At 42.8% G+C, this 19472-nt stretch overlaps 1 protein-coding gene across 6 annotated transcripts in view; it reads left to right on the forward strand.

Moving 5' to 3' along the window:
• FGGY (FGGY carbohydrate kinase domain containing) overlaps positions 1–19472 on the forward strand; it is a 383752-nt gene that overhangs the window by 218289 nt on the left and 145991 nt on the right. For all 6 annotated transcript variants that reach the window (XM_024571119.3, XM_045204327.3, XM_045204325.2 and 3 more), the window contains one exon: positions 1204–1307. In XM_024571119.3, the coding sequence (XP_024426887.2) occupies positions 1204–1307 (104 nt within the window). The remainder of the gene's footprint in view (positions 1–1203; positions 1308–19472) is intronic.

A 19472-nucleotide genomic window follows, 5' to 3' on the forward strand; every position in this document is an offset into this window, starting at 1 on the left:
CTTTTATAATAAAAGGAGAGGCAGAGGATGTATGACTTTTTTAAATTACTGGCATCTTGTGTGCTAGGGATGTCGAAGGGTCCATGAGAACCTTGAACAGGGAGATTCCATCTTCCCTAGGGGATAGAGGGATCCTTCCCAGGAAGTAATAGTAGAGTTAGGAATAAATGGGAGTTAGCTGGGCAGAGAGGTTGGGGAATGACACTTCAGGCAAAGAGGAGAGCAAAAGCAAAGGTCTTCAAGTGGGAAAGAGTATTGAGTGCTGGAGATGGAGAGCAGGAGTGACATTGCATGGAACTGATAAGGTCGGTGGGAGCTGTTTTCTTCTGTGTCCCAGCCTATGTCCTTCCCGAGCACTTTTCACCTCCTGCCTTCATTGTAGGAAGGAATGTTTGCATGATTCTGGCTCCCACTTTACATCTACTTATATTTTTGTGTGTGGAAGGTGTCTGTTGGGTATTTGAATAAATGACGGACAGTTCTAGGCTCTACCAGTCTCTTTAGATTTCTTATCACATTGGTAACTTTGCTTGCCCAGCAAGGATCAAGGAATACAATCTGTATGGAGAAGAAGCCTGAGTTATACTGTTTATGGGAAACTCTCTGCTCCCCAGCATTCTTTTCACAGAAGCTCACCGTCTACCACCCTACCATTGCCACGCTAGTTCGGCAGTAAGTAGCAGTAAGAATGGTGACTTAGCGATGCCAAGAATTTTCATTCATGAAACCATGCCGTCAGCGACTTTGAGACTGAAATGAGATGTATTAAACCAGATTCCATTCAGCTGTGCTGCTTACTAGCAGTGTGACCTTGGACAGGTCGTTCAACCTTTGCACATGCCTTTGTTTCTCCACTGGCATGTGTGGCATTTATCATGTCATCCTGACCAGGTTAATAGAAAATGAGACTCTGCATGTAAATGTGCAGCACAGCCTGGTATTGATCGAGCACAGAATCACTGATTGCTGCTGCCTTTATTATTCTAATTTCATTTACTATTATTATCACTGTTACTAAAACAGGTCTCCTAGCTTTCCCAAGGCCAGCAAGTGTTCTCCTTTGATTTCTACTTGAGACTGGAGTACATGTGGAACACTTGCTTTCTCAATGTTATTTGGCTATAAAAAAGAGTGTTTTATGCTTGTTTTTAGCTATCCTTTTTTATTTTTTTTAAAGAGGGTTTTGTTTTTGCTTTCTCACAGGAGTGATTGGAACAGATGTGAAGGGGCACGGCCTCGCCTGTGAGGGACAGCCAGTGACGTCACGGTTGGCTGTCATCTGTGGAACATCTTCTTGTCACATGGGGGTGAGTCTGCCAGGGCGGGCGGGGGGGAGGGGCGCTGCACTCGGGGAGGGCAGCCCAGAGGAGATGGGAGCTGCTGGCCCTTTTGCTCCCTGACAGCCTTCTCTTCCTGCCACCCATGCTTTGTCTAGCTGGAAGCCTAGCTCTCCCTCCAGTAGCCTTGAGTAGATTTGCCAGATCTTTTTTCTGGGGGACAAATTCTTAAAAAGTGTGAAATGGTTGAGTCTGCCTTTAACACCCCTCTGGCCAGAGAGCCAGGGAGGCGTGAGGGGTGAAATTGGATCCAACGGTGACAGCGCCTGGCTCCCAGACTGATCTTTCCCTAATGGGTAACTGAGTCTTCTCCGCACGGGGTGTCTGTTTTCCTTGGCCGCTGAGCTCCCTCTCAATCAATATAAATCTATCTCCCTGGGAGCAGCCTGATGATCTATAGAATTAGGCTGCATATCATGACTTCAAAAGAACACTGATAAGCAATTTTCACTTTGTTAATTTTTCTCCATGAATTAGTGGAAAGGCTTTCTCCAAGATTGCAGTTAAAATTTAGTGCTTGCACTAAAATTTATATCTTTTTTAAATGCATGAGTCTGAAAGCATTCCATTTCGATAAGTACCCATTTCTACCATATTTTTATTTAAAAGTCATTACTCTGTTAAACTTAGATGGACGACTCCTTGGATTTTTCCCAGATAGGCAAAAGAGTGGGGAGAGTGGGCGAGGAAGAGGAAGGCAAATAGGGGAGGAGCAGGGAGAAGAGCACGGGTTATGGTGGGATGCAGTCCAGGGCAGAAGCTCTGAACTATGAAGGGAATCATGGGCGATGAGAAACTGTTTAATAACAGAGACCACCAATGAGCCTTTTTCAGCGTGAAATATTTTGGTCGAGTACATATTGATACATTTACTTATTTATTGATCCCCTACTCTTGTGTCTGGGACTTTGCTAATAAACCCTGGGGATAAAAGGATGACACAGGGTCTCTCATTGATGAGATAGAATTATACCAGGTATTACAAGGCAAGGTCCACGAATGTATAGATTCAGATGAACTTGTGACACTGAGCACCTGTTATGTGCCAATCATTGTGCAAGTTACCCTCACACAAGGCTTCCCACTTCACAGAGATGGTGGAGCCAACCTGATTGGCTTCCAATCCCAGTTCTTCCACTTCCTGAGTATGGGCCCTTCGGCAAGGCACTTAACCCCTGTGGGCCTCTGATTCTTGCTCTGCAAAACATGGAGAGTTGTAGGATGTGTCTCACAGTATTGTGAGGGTAAAATGGGGTTATGTAATGTGATTGACATAAAGTAAGCACTTCACAAGCGTTAGCTTATGATCACTAGCCCTCATGTTGTTGGGCAGAAAGGAGACAGGGACTATTATGCCTGGGCAGTGTCCAGGGTTCGGGACATCTTCTCGAGGGGACATTTGTGTTGTGCTGGACTTTAAGGACATAGATTTCCTTGACCTCTGCCCACCAAAAAAAAAAAAAAGTTTTCCTTTTATTCGTTTCTCTGGGCAAAGTTGTAAATGGATCTTCTTTAACTGAGTTTAAGAATCCCAGCCTCTTTTTCCTCTCAGCCGCCCTAGTGTAAATAAAGCCTGGCTGTCATTGCAGGGAGAGATCTACAGAGGCCTGAGGCTGCCTCACGCAGTGGTGCCCGCCAGGGGCAGCCAGCCCTTCTCTTCCTTGACGTGAGTCTATATGTGCTAGCTAGTCTTCACTGAACACAGACTTGAACCTATTTAAATCACCCACCAGTTTCCCTGGGTTATGTCTAATCTGGTTTCCCCTGTGAAGTCTGACTTTCAGGCATTTTACCCGACTCAATTTAGATTTCTGAGCAGAATCCAATCTAAATGATTATGAGTGACTCAGTGACATACCCACTTCTCAGTCTTCTTGTCTCTTAGTTGGGATAATACTTTTTGAAATTATTCATTTTACAAATTAGGTAACTGAAACATAGAAAAGCCAAGTAATTTCCCTGGCTGGTGTGGCTCAGTTGGTTGGGCATCAACCCAGAGCACATGCCTGGGTTGCATGTCTGGCCCCCAGACGGGGCACATGCAAGAGGCAACTGATCGATATTCCTTTCCCTCTCTTTCTCCTTCCCTCCATCTCTGAATAAATAAATAAAATCTTTTAAAAAAATGTCCAGCAATTTTCCCAGCGTCACAATGCTATAGGCTGGAGGTGAGAACTCAGATCTAGCTCCAACTGATTCCCAAGTGCATCCTCCTTGATGCCTGACTGTGCTGTGCAAGATGCTAATGTGCCATAGATGAATGGAGACAGCACTGGCTTCAGAGTCACCCCGATGTGGGTTTGAACATCTGCTCATGCACTTTTTGAGCCCTGTGAGCTGCAATGAGTTACTTAACTTCTCTGAGCCTCACGATTTTCATCCACTACGTTGGGGGTGATGGTGCTTGTCTCACAGGGTTACCGGATGACATGAATTATATACATACAAACCTAGTACATCATAGACACTCAGAAATGATGGGATTCTTATTACACTTTCTGAGTGATATAAAAGGCTCACACCAAGCAACTGTTTGGGCTTTACTGAGTTTGATGGGCAGCTGCAGTTGGCTGCAATGAATGAGGGCCATAAAATGCCAGCTTATTATGGTCGTGTTATGCTGGAAATAAAGTCCCCACCCCCTCCCCGCTTTGTACTTAGGAGTGGGAAGGGACCTTCTGGGCCAAGGGGATTAATCATCAGCTTTAATGTTATGTGGTGCGGGCGAGACTGTGGTCATGCTGGCATCAGAAAGTGCCTTTGATCTCTCTCAGGTGCTGGGCGCCCAGCAAGCCAGCAACAATAACACCTTTGTGAGGTCTAGGAGAGGTGCAGGCCTGAGGAAACACTCTCAGGGAAACTCAAGGACCCCCTTTGTTGTGGTTCTGGCAAATAAAACCGTGGACTGTCAGGAAAAATTCACCAAACAGAACACAGGGAACAGAGGGGACTGTGGGCTTTTGAAAAAAGTGGTTTTCGACCTGGCCTGAAGAATTCTCTTTCTTCCTTTCTGCTCACTGCTGATGTTTTTAATTCAGTAGGTTGATTGAAACAAAACCCACAGGAACATTTTGTGCTATACAGGTTGCCTCTTTCTAGATCACCCAGAATGAATGAATGAATGAATGTTCAAGTAAGTGAATATTGGTAAATATTTCGAAGCTCCCTCCCTCCAGGTTCCTGTTATTTCCAGGAATCTGCAGAATAAGCCTGAGGTTGAACATAACACTTACTAATCAGGCCTTTGATATTTTAGAAGATGTAAGTGTGGGCTGCACATTTATCTTTCTTGTAGATGATTTAATTAACAACAGAAAAAAAATACTCTTTTTTTTTTTTAAACTCCATGAAAGCAGAGCAGCTTGTTCAAACTTAATTACTACCAAGTTACCAAAACCCAAGATAATACACAGCCGGGGTTAGCCAGAGGTTGAAAAGTCATGGGGTCAGGTAGAGCTGATCCGCGCCATTGCACCAGCACCCCTTTTCTTGAGCTGTCAAGTCAGGTTGTAACTCGGCAACTTGTCTTCCCGTTAGCATCTCAATGGGGAGCAACCTGGGGAAGGGAGTGGGGAAGTATTACAGAGGTAAAGTGTGAACTGAACAATAGTTGGTGAGAGCCAGGAATTGCATCTGCATCTTAATTGCTCAGAACTGAAACTTCCCCAAAGTGTTCGAGGAATGTAGGGAGAGTGTTCTCTGTCACTTGGTGGGCATGGAAGCTGAAGGATATAGCTCGTGTCCAGACCCCACCACTTACTGTGTGCGTTTAGGTAAGATACGCCATTTTTTTTGTGTCTCAGTTTCTTCCTATTGTGGACAATAGTATTTACCTAAAAAGTTGGGGATTACAAAAGAAATAATCTTTGTAAACAGCTTGGCACTGTACCTAGCAAAATAGATCTAATACGGTGTTATTACTAAAAATGACTCATTAAGGCTAGCATGCTCCATGTGGTAATGGATTGGAATTAGGCACATCAGGATGAACTCATGTTTAGCTTTATTCAGATAAAGATGGATACATATGGGAACACTTATAGACATGTGTAGCTGTACAGGTTAGTACACATATTCCTGGCTCTGACAACTGACAGGGCCTGGAAATAAGGATACCCCAGCAGCTAGTTGTTACAAGCACACTTGGGACCCACATCTTGGTTTTTAATACTATTCCTTAATAAAAAGAACTGGGACTCCTTGGAGAAGTGGTTGATTCTAGAACTGGAGCAGAAAATAGACAAGATGAACCTGGAGCATCTTACAGCCCAGAAAATAAGGAAGTGCTTAAAAAAGAAAATAGTGACTGAGTATCAGGAGCCCACTGAGGGTGCTCCCAGAGGCCAGAACTGGAACAATTTGGGCAGCAAAATAAAGTAGTATTGGATCATAACCCAAAGTAAGTCATAAACCAATGATTGGATAAATAAATAAATGAAGAGAAGAGACAAATCTCCCTCTGCAGAAGAATTCCAAGTAATTTATGTGGCTATTCCCCCTGAAGGAGGTGGAGCATAGCTTCCCACTCCTTCAGTGTGAGCTGTACACAGTGACTTCCTTCCAAAGAGGACATTGTGGAAAGGGGAGGGGGTGGTCATTTTACAGTGGAGAAACCTGATAAACCCGACCTTAGCCATGTGATCAAGGTCAATGTCAACAGTGGTAAGTCATGTTGATAATATGTACTGTTGATATGATGTGATGAGAATGGTACTTTTTGTTTGTTTTCTTCCCCTCCAAACCTATAACCACAGTCTAGTCATAAGAAAACCATCAGACAAATCCCATTAGAGGGACATTTTACTAAATACCTGACCAGTACCCCTCCACACTGTCAGGGTCATCAAAACACAAGGAAAGTCTAAGGAATTAATCACAACCAAGAGAAGCCTACAGAGATGTGACAACTAGGTGGAATGTAGTATTCTAGATGGGATCCTGGAACAGAAAAAGCACATTAGGTAAAAACTAAGGAAATATGAATAAAACAAGGCCTTTAGTTAGTGATAATATATCAGTATCTTTCTTTATGACATGTGTCCATAATATAAGATATTAATGATAGGAAAAACTTGGTGTGGGGTATGTAGGAACTCTATACTATCTTTACACTTCTTCTATAATCCAAAACTATTCTAAAATTAAGGGTTTTTTTTTAAAGATTATTCATTAAATCAATGTCTCATTAAGAAACATTTTCTTCCCTGGCTAAGTGCTAAGGGTATTAAGGTAAACAAAGTGAAGTATCTTCCTTAAGAAAGACAGACGGAAAGGACCAACAGCAATACAGAGTGGCAATGACTAAAGTAAGCGCATGCCTGGAGTGTGGCGGGAATCTGGATGGAGAAAGGGCCCGCTCAGGTCTTCTGTAGACAAGGAAGCTTTCCTAGAGGATATATTTGCAGGATCATGGTTTCTTCACTCCCACCAGGGTGCAGTTCCTGCCAGCTCAGTTTCAGGCACTAGGCACTGTCCTTACATCTCCACTTGGTTTTTCTCTTCTGCATCCATACAACCATGAAGCGGACTTCTTCTGCGGCCTGGCTGGGATGTAGGCATGTGCAGGCCCATTGGGAGAACACCACAGGAAGGGAGGACGGTCGTGTGCCTTGAACTGATGAATTTCTGTTAGCAGGATACCACAGCTGAGAAGAAAGTGGGCAAGTGGAACTAGTTTCTCTGCCTTGTTCTCTTTAGGTGGCCTTGGTAGAGGTCATTGGGAGAGGAGGGAAGGAAAGGCAGTCCACAATGTACAGTAGGACCACTGCTACACCGATCAGTGAAAGAACTGGGGTACAGTGCATGAAGCACCCTGCTCCTCCTTCATTCACCAGGACCTGCTGATGTCACTCCTTTAGGAACCTGTGTTCTCAGGAGACTCTCCATACTGAGGCTAGCTCTGGGCCTGTACCACATCAGTTGAAAAGAGACTGTATTGTAGGCATTGATTTGGTGAGGACAGGGTTGATGCTGTTCATGCATCAGTTCGTGCATTAAAGAGACTAAGGGTAATGTTTGCCCAGGCATTTGAGTCAGGTCAGTTCTGCACTGTGCTGGATGAAGCATGTTCATCATCTCTGGCCCAGCCTCAGTCAATATGAGGAGACAGGGATATTGATAGTTGCTACCATGCTGGCACTGTGCTAAGTCCTCTACATCAGCTCAACAAGACTGTGAGGTGGGGCATCATCACTGTCCCCAGTTCACAAGTGAGGAAACTGAGGCAAAGAGTAATTAATTGTCTCACGCCATGTGCAGGACAAGGATGCTTGTTTGAGCTCTCTAGCGTACTGACCCCCAAATCCTTGCTCTTCTCTTCCAGTGAAATAGCTTCTCTCAAAGGCTCAGAGCAGAGGGACAGCAGACTCAGTTAAAATATGGGCAAATGTTGACGCAGACATCTCACCAGAGAAGAGATGCGGATGGCCAATAAGCCCCTGAGAATATGCTCAACATCATAATCATTGGGGAAATGCAAATGAAAACCGTCATGAGATCCACTACCCTCTTATTAGAATGATTGCAGCTGTGGCAAGGTCATGGGAAACTGGAACTCTCACCTGCTGGAATATGAAATAGGGCAACCACTCTGGAGAATAGTCAAGCAATTTCTTACCAAGTCCAGGTGCCCATACTGGGTGATCCAGCCATCCCACTCATAAAAACACATGCCCTCACGAAGACTTGTACGGGACTGTTCAAGCTTTATTTGTGCTAGGCAAACAGGACACAGCCCAGATGTCTATCAACAGTGAAAGGATAAGTAAACTATAGGTATAACATTATAGTGGAATATTACTAAGCAATGAAAGGAAACAAACTATTAATACAAGATACAACACAGATTAATTGCAAAATCATTATGCCAGGTAGTAGAAGCCAACCCAAAGGGAAAAAAATAACCTATGTAATTCTATTTATTTAAAATTCTAGGAAATGCAAATTAGTATATAATGAGAGAAAGCCGATCAGCAGTTGCCTGCAGTGGGGGCACGGGCACAGTGAGGGCCAGGGGAGTGATTACAGAGGGGCACATGGGAACTTTCTGAGCTGGTGGCATGTTATCTGGATTGTGGTAATGTTTTCACTGGTATGTACTATGTCAAAACTTATCAAATTTGATGTTTTGAATATGCGCAGCTTACTTAACGCGATTCTGGATCAATAAAGCTCTTTTAAAAATAGAAAAGGATACTAGAAAATCACAACAATAATGATAGAATCTGTCATTACTTACATAGTGCTCACTATATTCCTGACACTATTCTGAATACATCTGTAAAAATTATTTAGTCCTCATTTAAAAAATGGTATGTAGTAGGTGCTCACAAAGTACTGGCTTTCACTCTTATCCTTTTAACCCATATATAAATTGTGTAGCTACTGTGACATATTTTATTGTTCTACTCTCTGGCCCCTAGCTGTTATTTTTGTTTTAATGGAACTGACTTGCATTTCCGAAGAAGCTGAGCTGCCTGGTGGTTCCACGTCTTCTGTGCCCGCTCTCAGCCAGCCTGTCCGGTTTAGAGCTAGGTATACAGCACACGCTTAGTGACTTCGGGGTTGTATCACTTCTCCCCGCCCCGCTCCCCTCACCCCACGCTGCAGAGAAATGTGCAAGTGTGCTTGGATTTTCCTGAGTCTCTTCCACTCCTGCCCCATCCACTGGGGTCGTTTTTCATCATCTCTCTGTGCTGAGTGAGGCCTGACTGACTGTGGAACCCCCATGTCTGAGATGCTGTCAGTCTGCTCCCCACCCCCACCATACCAGGACATCTGGGGGGTCCACTTGGCCCCTCTGAGAAGTAAGATTTTCACTGAACAGTTTAACTTGAGTGCGTCCTGGAAGACACAAACCTGACACATCTGCTCTCTCTTCTTTCCTCCACCATGCCAGACCTCTCCAAAGCTTCCCGTTCCCGCCCGCCACCCCCATCCCACCACCCTGTGCCCTGGGAGAAGAACGCAATCCCTCACCCCAGCAGCTCCTCAGCGTGCTCCTTGGCTTAGTGATCTCTCTTCCTTTGGGGAAAAAAGAGCTCAGGAGCACCAGAGTCTGTGGGCCATAACCACAGAAAAGCACCTTGACATACTTTGGGAGTTGCATTCTCTGGGTGATGACCATACTGGGTCTGCAGCTTTTTCACACCATCGGAGAAGAAAGTTTCCCAAAGCAAAGGGTATGCCCTGGGCCCGGTGTGCTGTATTTCACCCAGGCCCGTGTTGGAGGAACAAAGGATGCTCCCCATCATAACTTAAAAGGGAAATGCAAATGCAAACCACAGTCAGGTCTACTATACACTTATTAGAATGGCTGGCGTTGTGGCGAGGATGTGGGGAACTGGAACTCTCCCACACTGCTGGTGGGGAGGTGAAATGGCTCAGCCACTTTGGAAAACAGTTGCGCAGTTTCTTACAAAGTCACACCTACTGTGTGATCCAGCCATTCCATTCCTCTCAAAGCTGGGCAGTACTGTCCGGTCCCATGTTTCTGGAGTCCCACCAGGAACATGGCAAAGTCAGGTGAAACAAGGCCTCATAGGTCAGAAACAAACGCCTCTGGCGAACATGTGTCAGCTGGCCTGAGCCCAGCTTTCCACAAAAAAACGGCAGCTTGCCTGGGAGAATGGTAAAAAAAGCAGAGGGGAAAAATAAAATTAGCAGCAGTAACAATGATGACTAATATTTACTGCAGGCTTATTGTGGGCTAAGAAATTGGAATATATTATTTTATTTAACACTCATAATAACCTTATGCAGTTATCAGAATTATCCCCCCATTTTACAGGGACTAAAACTTGAGTGCTGACCCTAGGTTGCCTTGCTAGTAAGTCCCAGAGGTAGGTTTTCAACTCAGGCGGTTGGATTTCAGAGTTTACCCTCTCAGCTCCTGGCATAACTACGAGACAGAGGCTGGGGGATGGGCTGGCCACGTGTGTAGTGTTTTGCGGGGATGGGGGTGAAGTGATTACAAGGCAGGTCTTTCCTAAAGCCTGCTGAGAACTGTGAAGTTAGGGCTGGATTGCAAGGAGACCACAATGCTCTTCTTTTCCCTCTTCCCAGCCTTTCAAATCACTGCCTTTCAGGAGGCCACCAGTCTAATGATAACAATAAAAATAAACAACATCACTTGTCACCATTGTCCCCTGGGAAAGAGTATTTATGAGACTCCTTATTTAATCTTTCTGTTCCCCTGCTGCTCTGTGGTCAAGTACTGAATTAGGCAATTGGGAGACATGCGGCCGACTTCCCAACTCATGAAGATGTTTTCGTATTCTTTTGGAAGAGCATGACATGAAAACCACATTGATTTTTTTTTTCTTTTCCTATTTACCACTCATCTGCTGTGTGGGTGACCCTGATACTGTGGCTGCTGAGGGCAACCTAGCAGTTATGAAAGTGTTTGTGCTTTTCCAGTGGTTCAGTGTGGACGAAAAAGATGCTGAAGACAGCCATTGTAGACCCTCACTTAATGATCAGGTACCGTGCCAAGGGCCTCAGCACACATCAGCTCATCTGTTCTACATACATTTAGTTCAGAGGTTTCAGAAATTTTGCTTTGTCACTTTTCTCTTATTTTTTCATTCCCTTCTCCCACTCTCCTTGTGTGCTGCAAGGGCCTCTGTTCATATGTTAATTAAATTTTCATATCTTTTGTCCCCTGGAGCCATCAGAGAAGTTTGGGGTAGTTCGTATTCTTCTACTTAACCAGTGTTAAAGAACCAGGAGACATAACATCTAAAAGACCAAAGATCTCAGGAGAATCCATAAGACATTTTTTGAGCTATCAGTGCTGAGGATTGAGATTGGAATTTCCTTCCTAATGAACATTCAGTGGCTCCCTACTGCCAGTAGCAAAAAACAAGTTGAAATGGGAAAAATGAATGGATGTTTTGGCCATGGTTTTATAGATTTGGGATTATATTTAATTTTAAAGAATGGAAATCTTAAGTTTTAAGGGGATGAAAGTAACTAATGCTGTGATGTGTTTTTAATATAAAATAATATTACTTTTTATTTATTTATTTACTTTTGCTTAATCCCTTCCCCCTTTTCACCCAGCCCTACAACCCTCCTCCACCCCAACAGCTGCCAGTCTGTTCGCTACCTATGAATCTGCTTCTATTTTGTTTGTTTATTATGTTTGTTAGATTCCACATATAAGTGAAATCATATGGTACTTATCTTTCTCTGACTGGCTTACTTCACTTAGCAAAGTGCTCTCCAGATCTATCCACACTGTTGTAAAAGGTAATATTTTTATCTTTTTCACAGCTGAGTAGTATTCCATTGTATAAATGTACCACAACTTTTTTATCCACTCATCTGGGCACTGATGGGCACTTCAGCTGCTTCCAAATCTTGGTGATTGTAAATAACACTGCAATGAACATAGGGGTGCATATAGTCTTCCTCGCAGTTCGAGTTCAGATGTCAGCTTCTTGATGCCTTCCTCTGCCCTCCCCCCCCACATTCACTTATTTGGATCCCTGTAGCTGTTTCTGCATAGCTCTAGTGCAGCCCTGATACTTCTCTGTCTTCCCCAAAAGCCTAAGCTCACTGAGCGAAGTCTCTTCCGTGCTCTGTCTCTAGGGCAAATAGTAGGTTCTCAACACATAGTTTATAATCAAGTTCACCCAAAGAGATATGCTAACAGAGAGCAAATAATTTGTATTGCCAGTGGAGTAGATAGTAAATGCTAAATCACAAGTTCAAGGATATACAATTTGGATCAAAAAATGGATATTCAAAAAGGAAAAGACTACTTAGGTTTATGCATGGTGTGTAAAGAAGAGGGATTTGTTGGGGGCAACATTTCAGGGATAAAAGCAAGAGAAATGTTATACTTAATAATAATGATGATAGCTAGGGTGTATCAAATACTTACCATATGCCAGTTTCTGTGCCAAGCAGTCTGTGTATAATATTTCTAATCCTCACAACAAATATGTTAGATTAAGGCAGAGAAAACTGTAGTAGCCATGTTTTAAATTAGAATAAAGGGTAATACTAATAAATTAGGATTAAACTAAAGTTAAATATCATTAGAAGGTTGTAGCCTAAAACAGCCTGAGAGAGTACATTTCTCATCCACGGACGGTGGAACTGAGGTCAGAGAGGCGACAGTGACGGGAAGCCAGGTCTGGCCGTGCTTCTGTCTTTTACAGCCTTCCCTTGAAAATGTTAACATGGTACCTGAAGAATATCTTGTTATCCTACCCAATACTGGGTTCAGCTTTGAGCTCTGCTTTTGGAGAAGGCTGCTGGAACCTGGAAGGAATCACAAAACACACAGTTATGATGTTTAAGAGAAAGTGGGCCCCACGAGCAAAGCTTGGGATGGTTAAGAGAGATGCAGTAGCTCTGACTGCTTAAGAGAAACCTCAGGGGTTGGCCTTATTTTCTTGTTTATGAAAGTTTTTGTGACCATAACATGACTAACTCTTTCTCGGTGCTTTTGAGTTTGTAAACTGCCTTGTGGAATTTGATACTCTGAATAACCAAGTGAGGCAGTCAGAACAGGTGTTGTTTTCTTTTTCAAAATGGGGCTCAAAGAAACTGAGTGATTTGTCCAAAGCCCCACAGCTAGTGAGCAACAAGACCAAGATTCAGACACATGTCTGCGCAAACCCCGGAGCCATTTCAGCCGCATCCTTAGTCGGCACCTCTTCATTTACTCAAATCGAAGGATCCTGCAGCCGGGAAAGTCTGGTTTATCCCAGAGAGGGCTCCTGAGCCTGTCACTAGTCCCCACTGGCTGCAGAGTCCCCACTGAGATGCAGCACAGTGGTTCCCAGTTATCATGCATAAAATGTACCTGGGGAGCTCCTTAAAATTCCAATTCCTCAGGTCTTACTCCCACAGGGTCTGATTCAGTAAGTCTTGCCAGGGAGGAGTATAAATGAACCTGTAATTTTATCATGTGCCCAAGTGCTTCTAATCAGGGGCTTTCAGAGAAATGGATTTAAACTCCTTCAGAGTAGCAATTATATATCTTTCCATCACTGTTTCCTCAGTGCCTAGCAGAGCGCCTTGTACAAACAAGGAACTCTAAATTTATACTCGATGAATGTAAGAGGAAAATAAGTGAATGTAAAATTAGTGTAAAATGAAGTAAATCAAGTTGGACAGCTAGTCATGCCATGCCTGTCTGGGGCACACTAGGAGGTCCCTTGAATCTCCGTCCTTTCAAAGGAAGTCTGTCTTGCAGGTTGGGGTACAGACACACTGAGAAGTTGGACTTGGGTAGAGTGCCTGGTAGACTTTGCCAACAATTAGAGATTGTAGAATGCTTATTTTCTCATGAAAAGCAATATGAAGGGACACAGTGAGAGATGCTGTTTGCAGCTCTGTGCAGACAAACCCAGAAACCAAAGCACAGACACACCAGGACGCAACAGGAAACCACAAAGGCCTCAGATCTTTCAGTGTAAATAGGAAGTCAGAGTTTACTTTTGAACCCGCGGTGCCGTGCAGAGCCCAAGTGCAGTGTCTAATCCAGCTCTCCTCCCAGCCCTTCCTTGAGCCTGGGCACAGATGAAAGATGATGCCACCTGGGTAAAAGCATTTTAAAGTGTTTGTTCCGATCAGGGCTTGGAGCAAGCTTCTTTTGTTTGTGAATAATTTGGGACACAGGTGCAGATAGGACTTGAAAGCATTAATTGGTCTCTCTGGTTTTTCCTTGCAGTGATATCTGAAACCTCCGTCTTCCTCTACAAAGTAATCTTAATCCACAGACATTTCACAGAGTATTTGCCATTGACAGTCATCTTTCACGTGCCCCGTCTGTGGACCTTTGGGTCCAGGTGCATAGTAGTGGAACATTGGTGGACACTTGATATGTATTCTGTTTGTTGGACTGACATCCATAATCTCATTCAGCTACTGCCATTACATCGGAAACTAGTAAGTAGGATGCAGACGCTCATCACCATTTCGAGATAAGGATAATATAGTGTGGTAGAAAAGACATAGGTTTGGAAGTCAGATAGACCTGTGTTCACATCCAAAATACTTAACCTTTCTTATCCAGAATCCCTTCTTTTATTCAGCCAATTGTTTTTGAGCAACTACTGTGTGCTAGGAGCTAGAGTGAACATGATGAGCCAAAGTAGACACACACCTTATTTAGAGTCTAGTGGAGGAGGTGGATATTAAGCAAACAATCACAAAACACAGGTCATTACAGACCTTAGGAAGTGCTTTATGTTTATACCCTGCTGGTGAGAGAATAAGTTGGTGCAGTCACTTTGGGAAACAGCCAAGCATTCCCTGATAAATTTGAATACACAAATTCAAATGTCTGTACCCTACACTCTATCAGTTCCATCCCTAGATAAAAATCGGGAGAAACTACGGTACTTGTGTACCAGTGTGTACCAGTGTGTACCAGAGACAGCGCAAGAGTTTTCATCGCATTATTTCCGTGGTAGCCCCAAATTTTAATCGACCCAAATTTCCGTCAATAATAGAATGAGTAACTAAATTGTATTACATTTCTACAGCGGCCCGCATACTCAAAGTGAAGGAAGTACAGCAACACAGAACAACATCGATGAAGCAAACAACTTTAAGTCAAAGAAACAGGATATAAAAGAAATGAAATTATTTTATTCATATAAAATGCAAAAAGAGGCAAAATATTTTATTTATTTATTTAGAATGTTTTATTGTTTATGCTATTAGAGTTGTCCCAATTTTTCCCTCTTTGCCCCACTCCCTCATGCAGTCCCCCACCGTTCTCCGTGTCCATGGGTCATGCATGTATGTACTTTGGCTGATCCCTTCACCTTCTTTTAACCAGTCCTTAGCCCCCCCACCCCATATGGCTCTTGGTCTGTTCCATGTTTCCATTCCTCTGATTCTATTTTGAAGAGACAATACATTTTAGAAATGCATAAGTAGGCACTAAACTTAGAAAGACAAGCAAAGAAATAATTGCCACAAATATCAAGACACTAGTTAATTACATGGCTGGGGGTGCTGGTTGTTGAGGGAAAAAGATGCCTTCCAGAGGGGCTTTGGGGAGCTGGTATTGACCAGCGAAGGATGCATGAGTGCTTATTATCTGTCTTTAAAATGCATGTCTGTTTTAGACACTCTTCTGTAGGTATGATGTATAGGCGATGGGAAGCAGAGAAACAATGTGAGAACATAAAGCCCAGTGAAACTGTAAGAGTTTGGGGTGGTTGGCTTCTGTAAGCAGCAATATCCGAGCTGAGATACTTTGTCTAGGTAACTAAACAGTCTGACAGAGAGGAGCGGGGGTCTGCAAGGTGGTTTAGAGGAAAGTGGTCTGGGAAGAAAGCAGAACAGTGGGAGGGAACTCGGCAGATTCAGAGTGGTGCAGGAGGGAGGGGTGACGTAGGTTAAGGCTGGAGAGATAAAAATGGGCAAAACCGTCTGAGTTTATAAAGGATTTGGTCTTTCACCTTAAACTGAATAGTTTTAAGCACAGTGGGTAGCAATTGGATTTACAAAGGATCAAAATAAATGCAGTTTGGAGAACATTTTGGAGAGAGACAGAGTGGATGGTAGGAGACCTGGGAGAAGGAGATGGGCGGTCTGGGTGAGAGACGAAATCACGGATGCTTGTCCTGCATTATGGTGGGTGAGATCGAGAGGAGGGACATATCTGGGAGATGTTAGGAAGGTAACATCAATGGCACTCTCGGCAGTGAAAATGCCAAGGTTGCAGAGTGGGTGCAATGGGGGCTTCCTAGATGTCTTACCTCATCTTCCCTGAGCAGCTGCCGCCCAGTGAGCAGAGACCTCTGGAGAGAGAGCAGCAGATCTCAGACATTCCTTGGACAGACTAGACTTACAGGAGAGAAGGTTTTTGGTTGACACCATCAATGATGTTGATATATAAAAATTAAATGTTTTGCCTTTGGATCTTATCAGAGATCTCTCCAAGAAGTAGCCATGTAAACACAGTATTACTTTTGCCGTAGTCCTGCCGATAATTCCTAATCTGAGTGTAATCACGAGGAAATGTCAGAAGCCCAAATTGAGAAGTATTTTTCAAAGTAACTTGTCTCTACTTTTCAACAATATCGAGGTCATAAAAGATGAGGAAAGAGTGAAGACGGGCTCTAGGTTAAGGGAGACTAAGGAGGCATGCCAGCTAAAGGCCCTGTGTGATCCTGCATTGGGTCCTGGGCTAGAGAAACATTGTTTTTTCTTTAAATGTAAAGGACATTTTTTGGACTACTGAGGACATTTGAATAAGGTGTATAGATGAAATAGTAAAATTGTGTCAATGTTTACTTCCTGATATAATTGTACTATGGTTAGAAGAGGATATCATTTTTATATAATACCTACTGAAGTATTTAGGAGTAAATGGGCATTATATCTGCAATTTACTCTCACATGGTTCAGAGAAAATTTGCACACATATAACACACATGCACAATGTATGTTTTATGTATGTATGTGTGTATTCAAGGGTATACGCGTATGTATGTATGGATAGAATGCTTAAGCAAAACATTGGGAGAATCTAGGTGAAGGGAGTTCAGAATTTTTTTGTATTACTTTTACAACTTTTCTGTAAGTCTAACATTATTTTTAATAAAAAATTTAAAAATACACAAAAGTAATAGCCATGTGAAGGTCATACCTTTATTTGCTATAATCATGCTGATGAATTGATGTGTAACTTATTGTACCTCATATAAAGTTCCATTGGAGAATTTGTTTTAGAATTCGTATAGCTGGAAAAGTGAAGTTTCATTGGAACCTGGTATAATTTTCCCAGGGTTAAAAGCTATATAATCATATATTTTTTCTGACCCTGGAGGCCAGGAAGCTCAGGATTGAAATTTAACACTCAAGGTGAATATTGAGCCTCTGTTTGTCATATTCTCATTCTTCTTTTCATTGGTCTCACATAACAGATTCTACTTATATGTTACCATAATATCTGTGTGTGTGTGTTGGGAGAGGGTGTGCAAAATATTTTAAACTCTTTGTATTAGTTTCCTATGGCTGCTGTAACATACTACTACAAACTTGATGGCTTAAAACAGTACACATTTATTTTGTCAAAGTTCTGAGACTGTAAGTCCAGAATCAGTTTCACTAAGCCAAGATCAAATGTTGGCAAGACATTACTTTCCCCTGCAGGGTCCAGGGGAGGATCTGTTCCTTGCCTCTTTCAACTTGTGATGGCTGCCTTGGCTTGTGGCCACATCACTTTAACCTTGGCCTCCATAGTCACATTGTGTCCTCTTCATCTGTTTCTTTCTTATAAGGACACATGGCTACTTTTAGAGCCCACCTGGATAATACAGGGTTATCTCCCCATCTCAGGATCCCTAATTTAATCACATCTGCAAAACTTTTTTTTTTTTTGCCATATAAGGTAACATTCACAGGGATTTGGAAATGGGTATGTTTTCAGGGGCCAGTACTTAGCCTACCAAACTGTTTGGGAAAAGAAGTGACATATAAATACCTCTTGTGAAGTGAATAAAAATATAATTTATTAGATTATTTCTATACTTTAATTCATATACAACAATGGAGCACAGAATAAAGCAAAGGAATCAAATTCCTGTACAGTGACTTTTTATTGTTTTTATGAGTTGCATCTAGTTTTCTATTATATTTCCTATTTGGTTATTTTTAGAGTAGAGAAATATATTTAATTTTTAAAAAATGATCATATATTTACTAAGCTTGGTAAACGATCTTATTTATTAAGTTTTAAAATGTACACATGCTGCATACTCTCCACATGCATAAATCTTTTACAGTAATTTTTAAACAATAGAGCTAGGTGATCTAATGCCATGGTCTCCAACCGCTTTGGCACCAGGAACCCATTTTGGGGGGTGGCAGGGAGGTGGGACCGGAGGCAGAGCTCAAGCAGTAATGCTACCAAAGCTTCTCTCACTCCCACGCTGCTCACCTCCTGCTGTGCAGCCTGGTTCCTAACAGGCCACAGATGGGTACTGGTCCCTGGTTTCGTGTTTGGGGACCCCTGTCAGGGAAGGCTTCTGTAAGGCAGTGAGGTTGAACTGTGATATTCTGGTTAGAAAAGAGAGTGGTCCAAGCAGAGGGGACAGTATGAGCTATATCCATATGATTATATCACTTGCAAAATTTTGTCTTTCCCCCCTTCTTTATACCTGTGTTATTGGTGGTAATTTTTGTCTGGTGTGCTTGTCAGGACCTTCAGTATTATGTTGAACAGTTAGGATAATAAAAAGCAATCTCATGTGGTTCCTGATATTAGAGGGAATGTGTCTAAAAGTTGTTTCTGAGCATGTTACTCACTGGAGAGTTTCAATATATGAGGTCTGTCCAGAAAAAGTCCAGCCACTGTTAATATAACAAGAACAATTTGCACAACATCAGTGTAACCTAGCAGCCAAGGAGAGTGGACTGCAATGCACATGTGTGAACAATGACGACTTCACTGTACTAGTCAGTGGGGGCGGTAGACACCACTGAATGAGCGTGTGTACTGTGTGGCCATCGCATTCAAAATGACTGAGCGAGTAGAGCAATGAATCTGCATCAAATTTTACACTAAGCTTGAACATTCTTCAGCAGAAACTATCTGGATGTTTCAGAAGGCTGCAGCTATGGGCAACTGGTGATTGGCAGCTTCATCACAGTAGTATGCCTGCTCATGCATCACATCTCATGCAGAGATTTTGTCAAAACATCAAATCATCCAGGTGACTCAGCCCCACTACAGCCCAGATTTGGTGCCCTGCAATTTCTGGCTTTTCCCAGATCACCTTTGAAAGGGAAGAGATTTCAGACCACTGATGAGATTCAGGAAAATACGATGGGGTAGCTGATGGCGATTGGGAGAACTGTGTGAGGTCCCACGGTGCCTACTTTGAAGGGGACTGAGGCATCATTGTCCTGTGTACAATGTTACTTGTATCTCCTTCCATAAATATCTCTGTTTTTCATATTACATGGCTGGATACCTTCTGGACAGACCATATGTATATTATAAAACTGAGGAAATGATCTTCGTAGCACACGGGGCAGATGATCAGTAGGCTGTGTTTGAATAACCATTAAGAATTATTTTATTGGATGTTCCCATTCTGTAACCACAGAGCTTTGCTCCTGGACCTTCCTGAGGGCAGTGACCATTGTATCCCT

Source organism: Desmodus rotundus, chromosome 3, assembly GCF_022682495.2.
Source record: "Desmodus rotundus isolate HL8 chromosome 3, HLdesRot8A.1, whole genome shotgun sequence".
In the NCBI taxonomy this organism is placed as follows: Eukaryota; Metazoa; Chordata; class Mammalia; order Chiroptera; family Phyllostomidae; genus Desmodus; species Desmodus rotundus.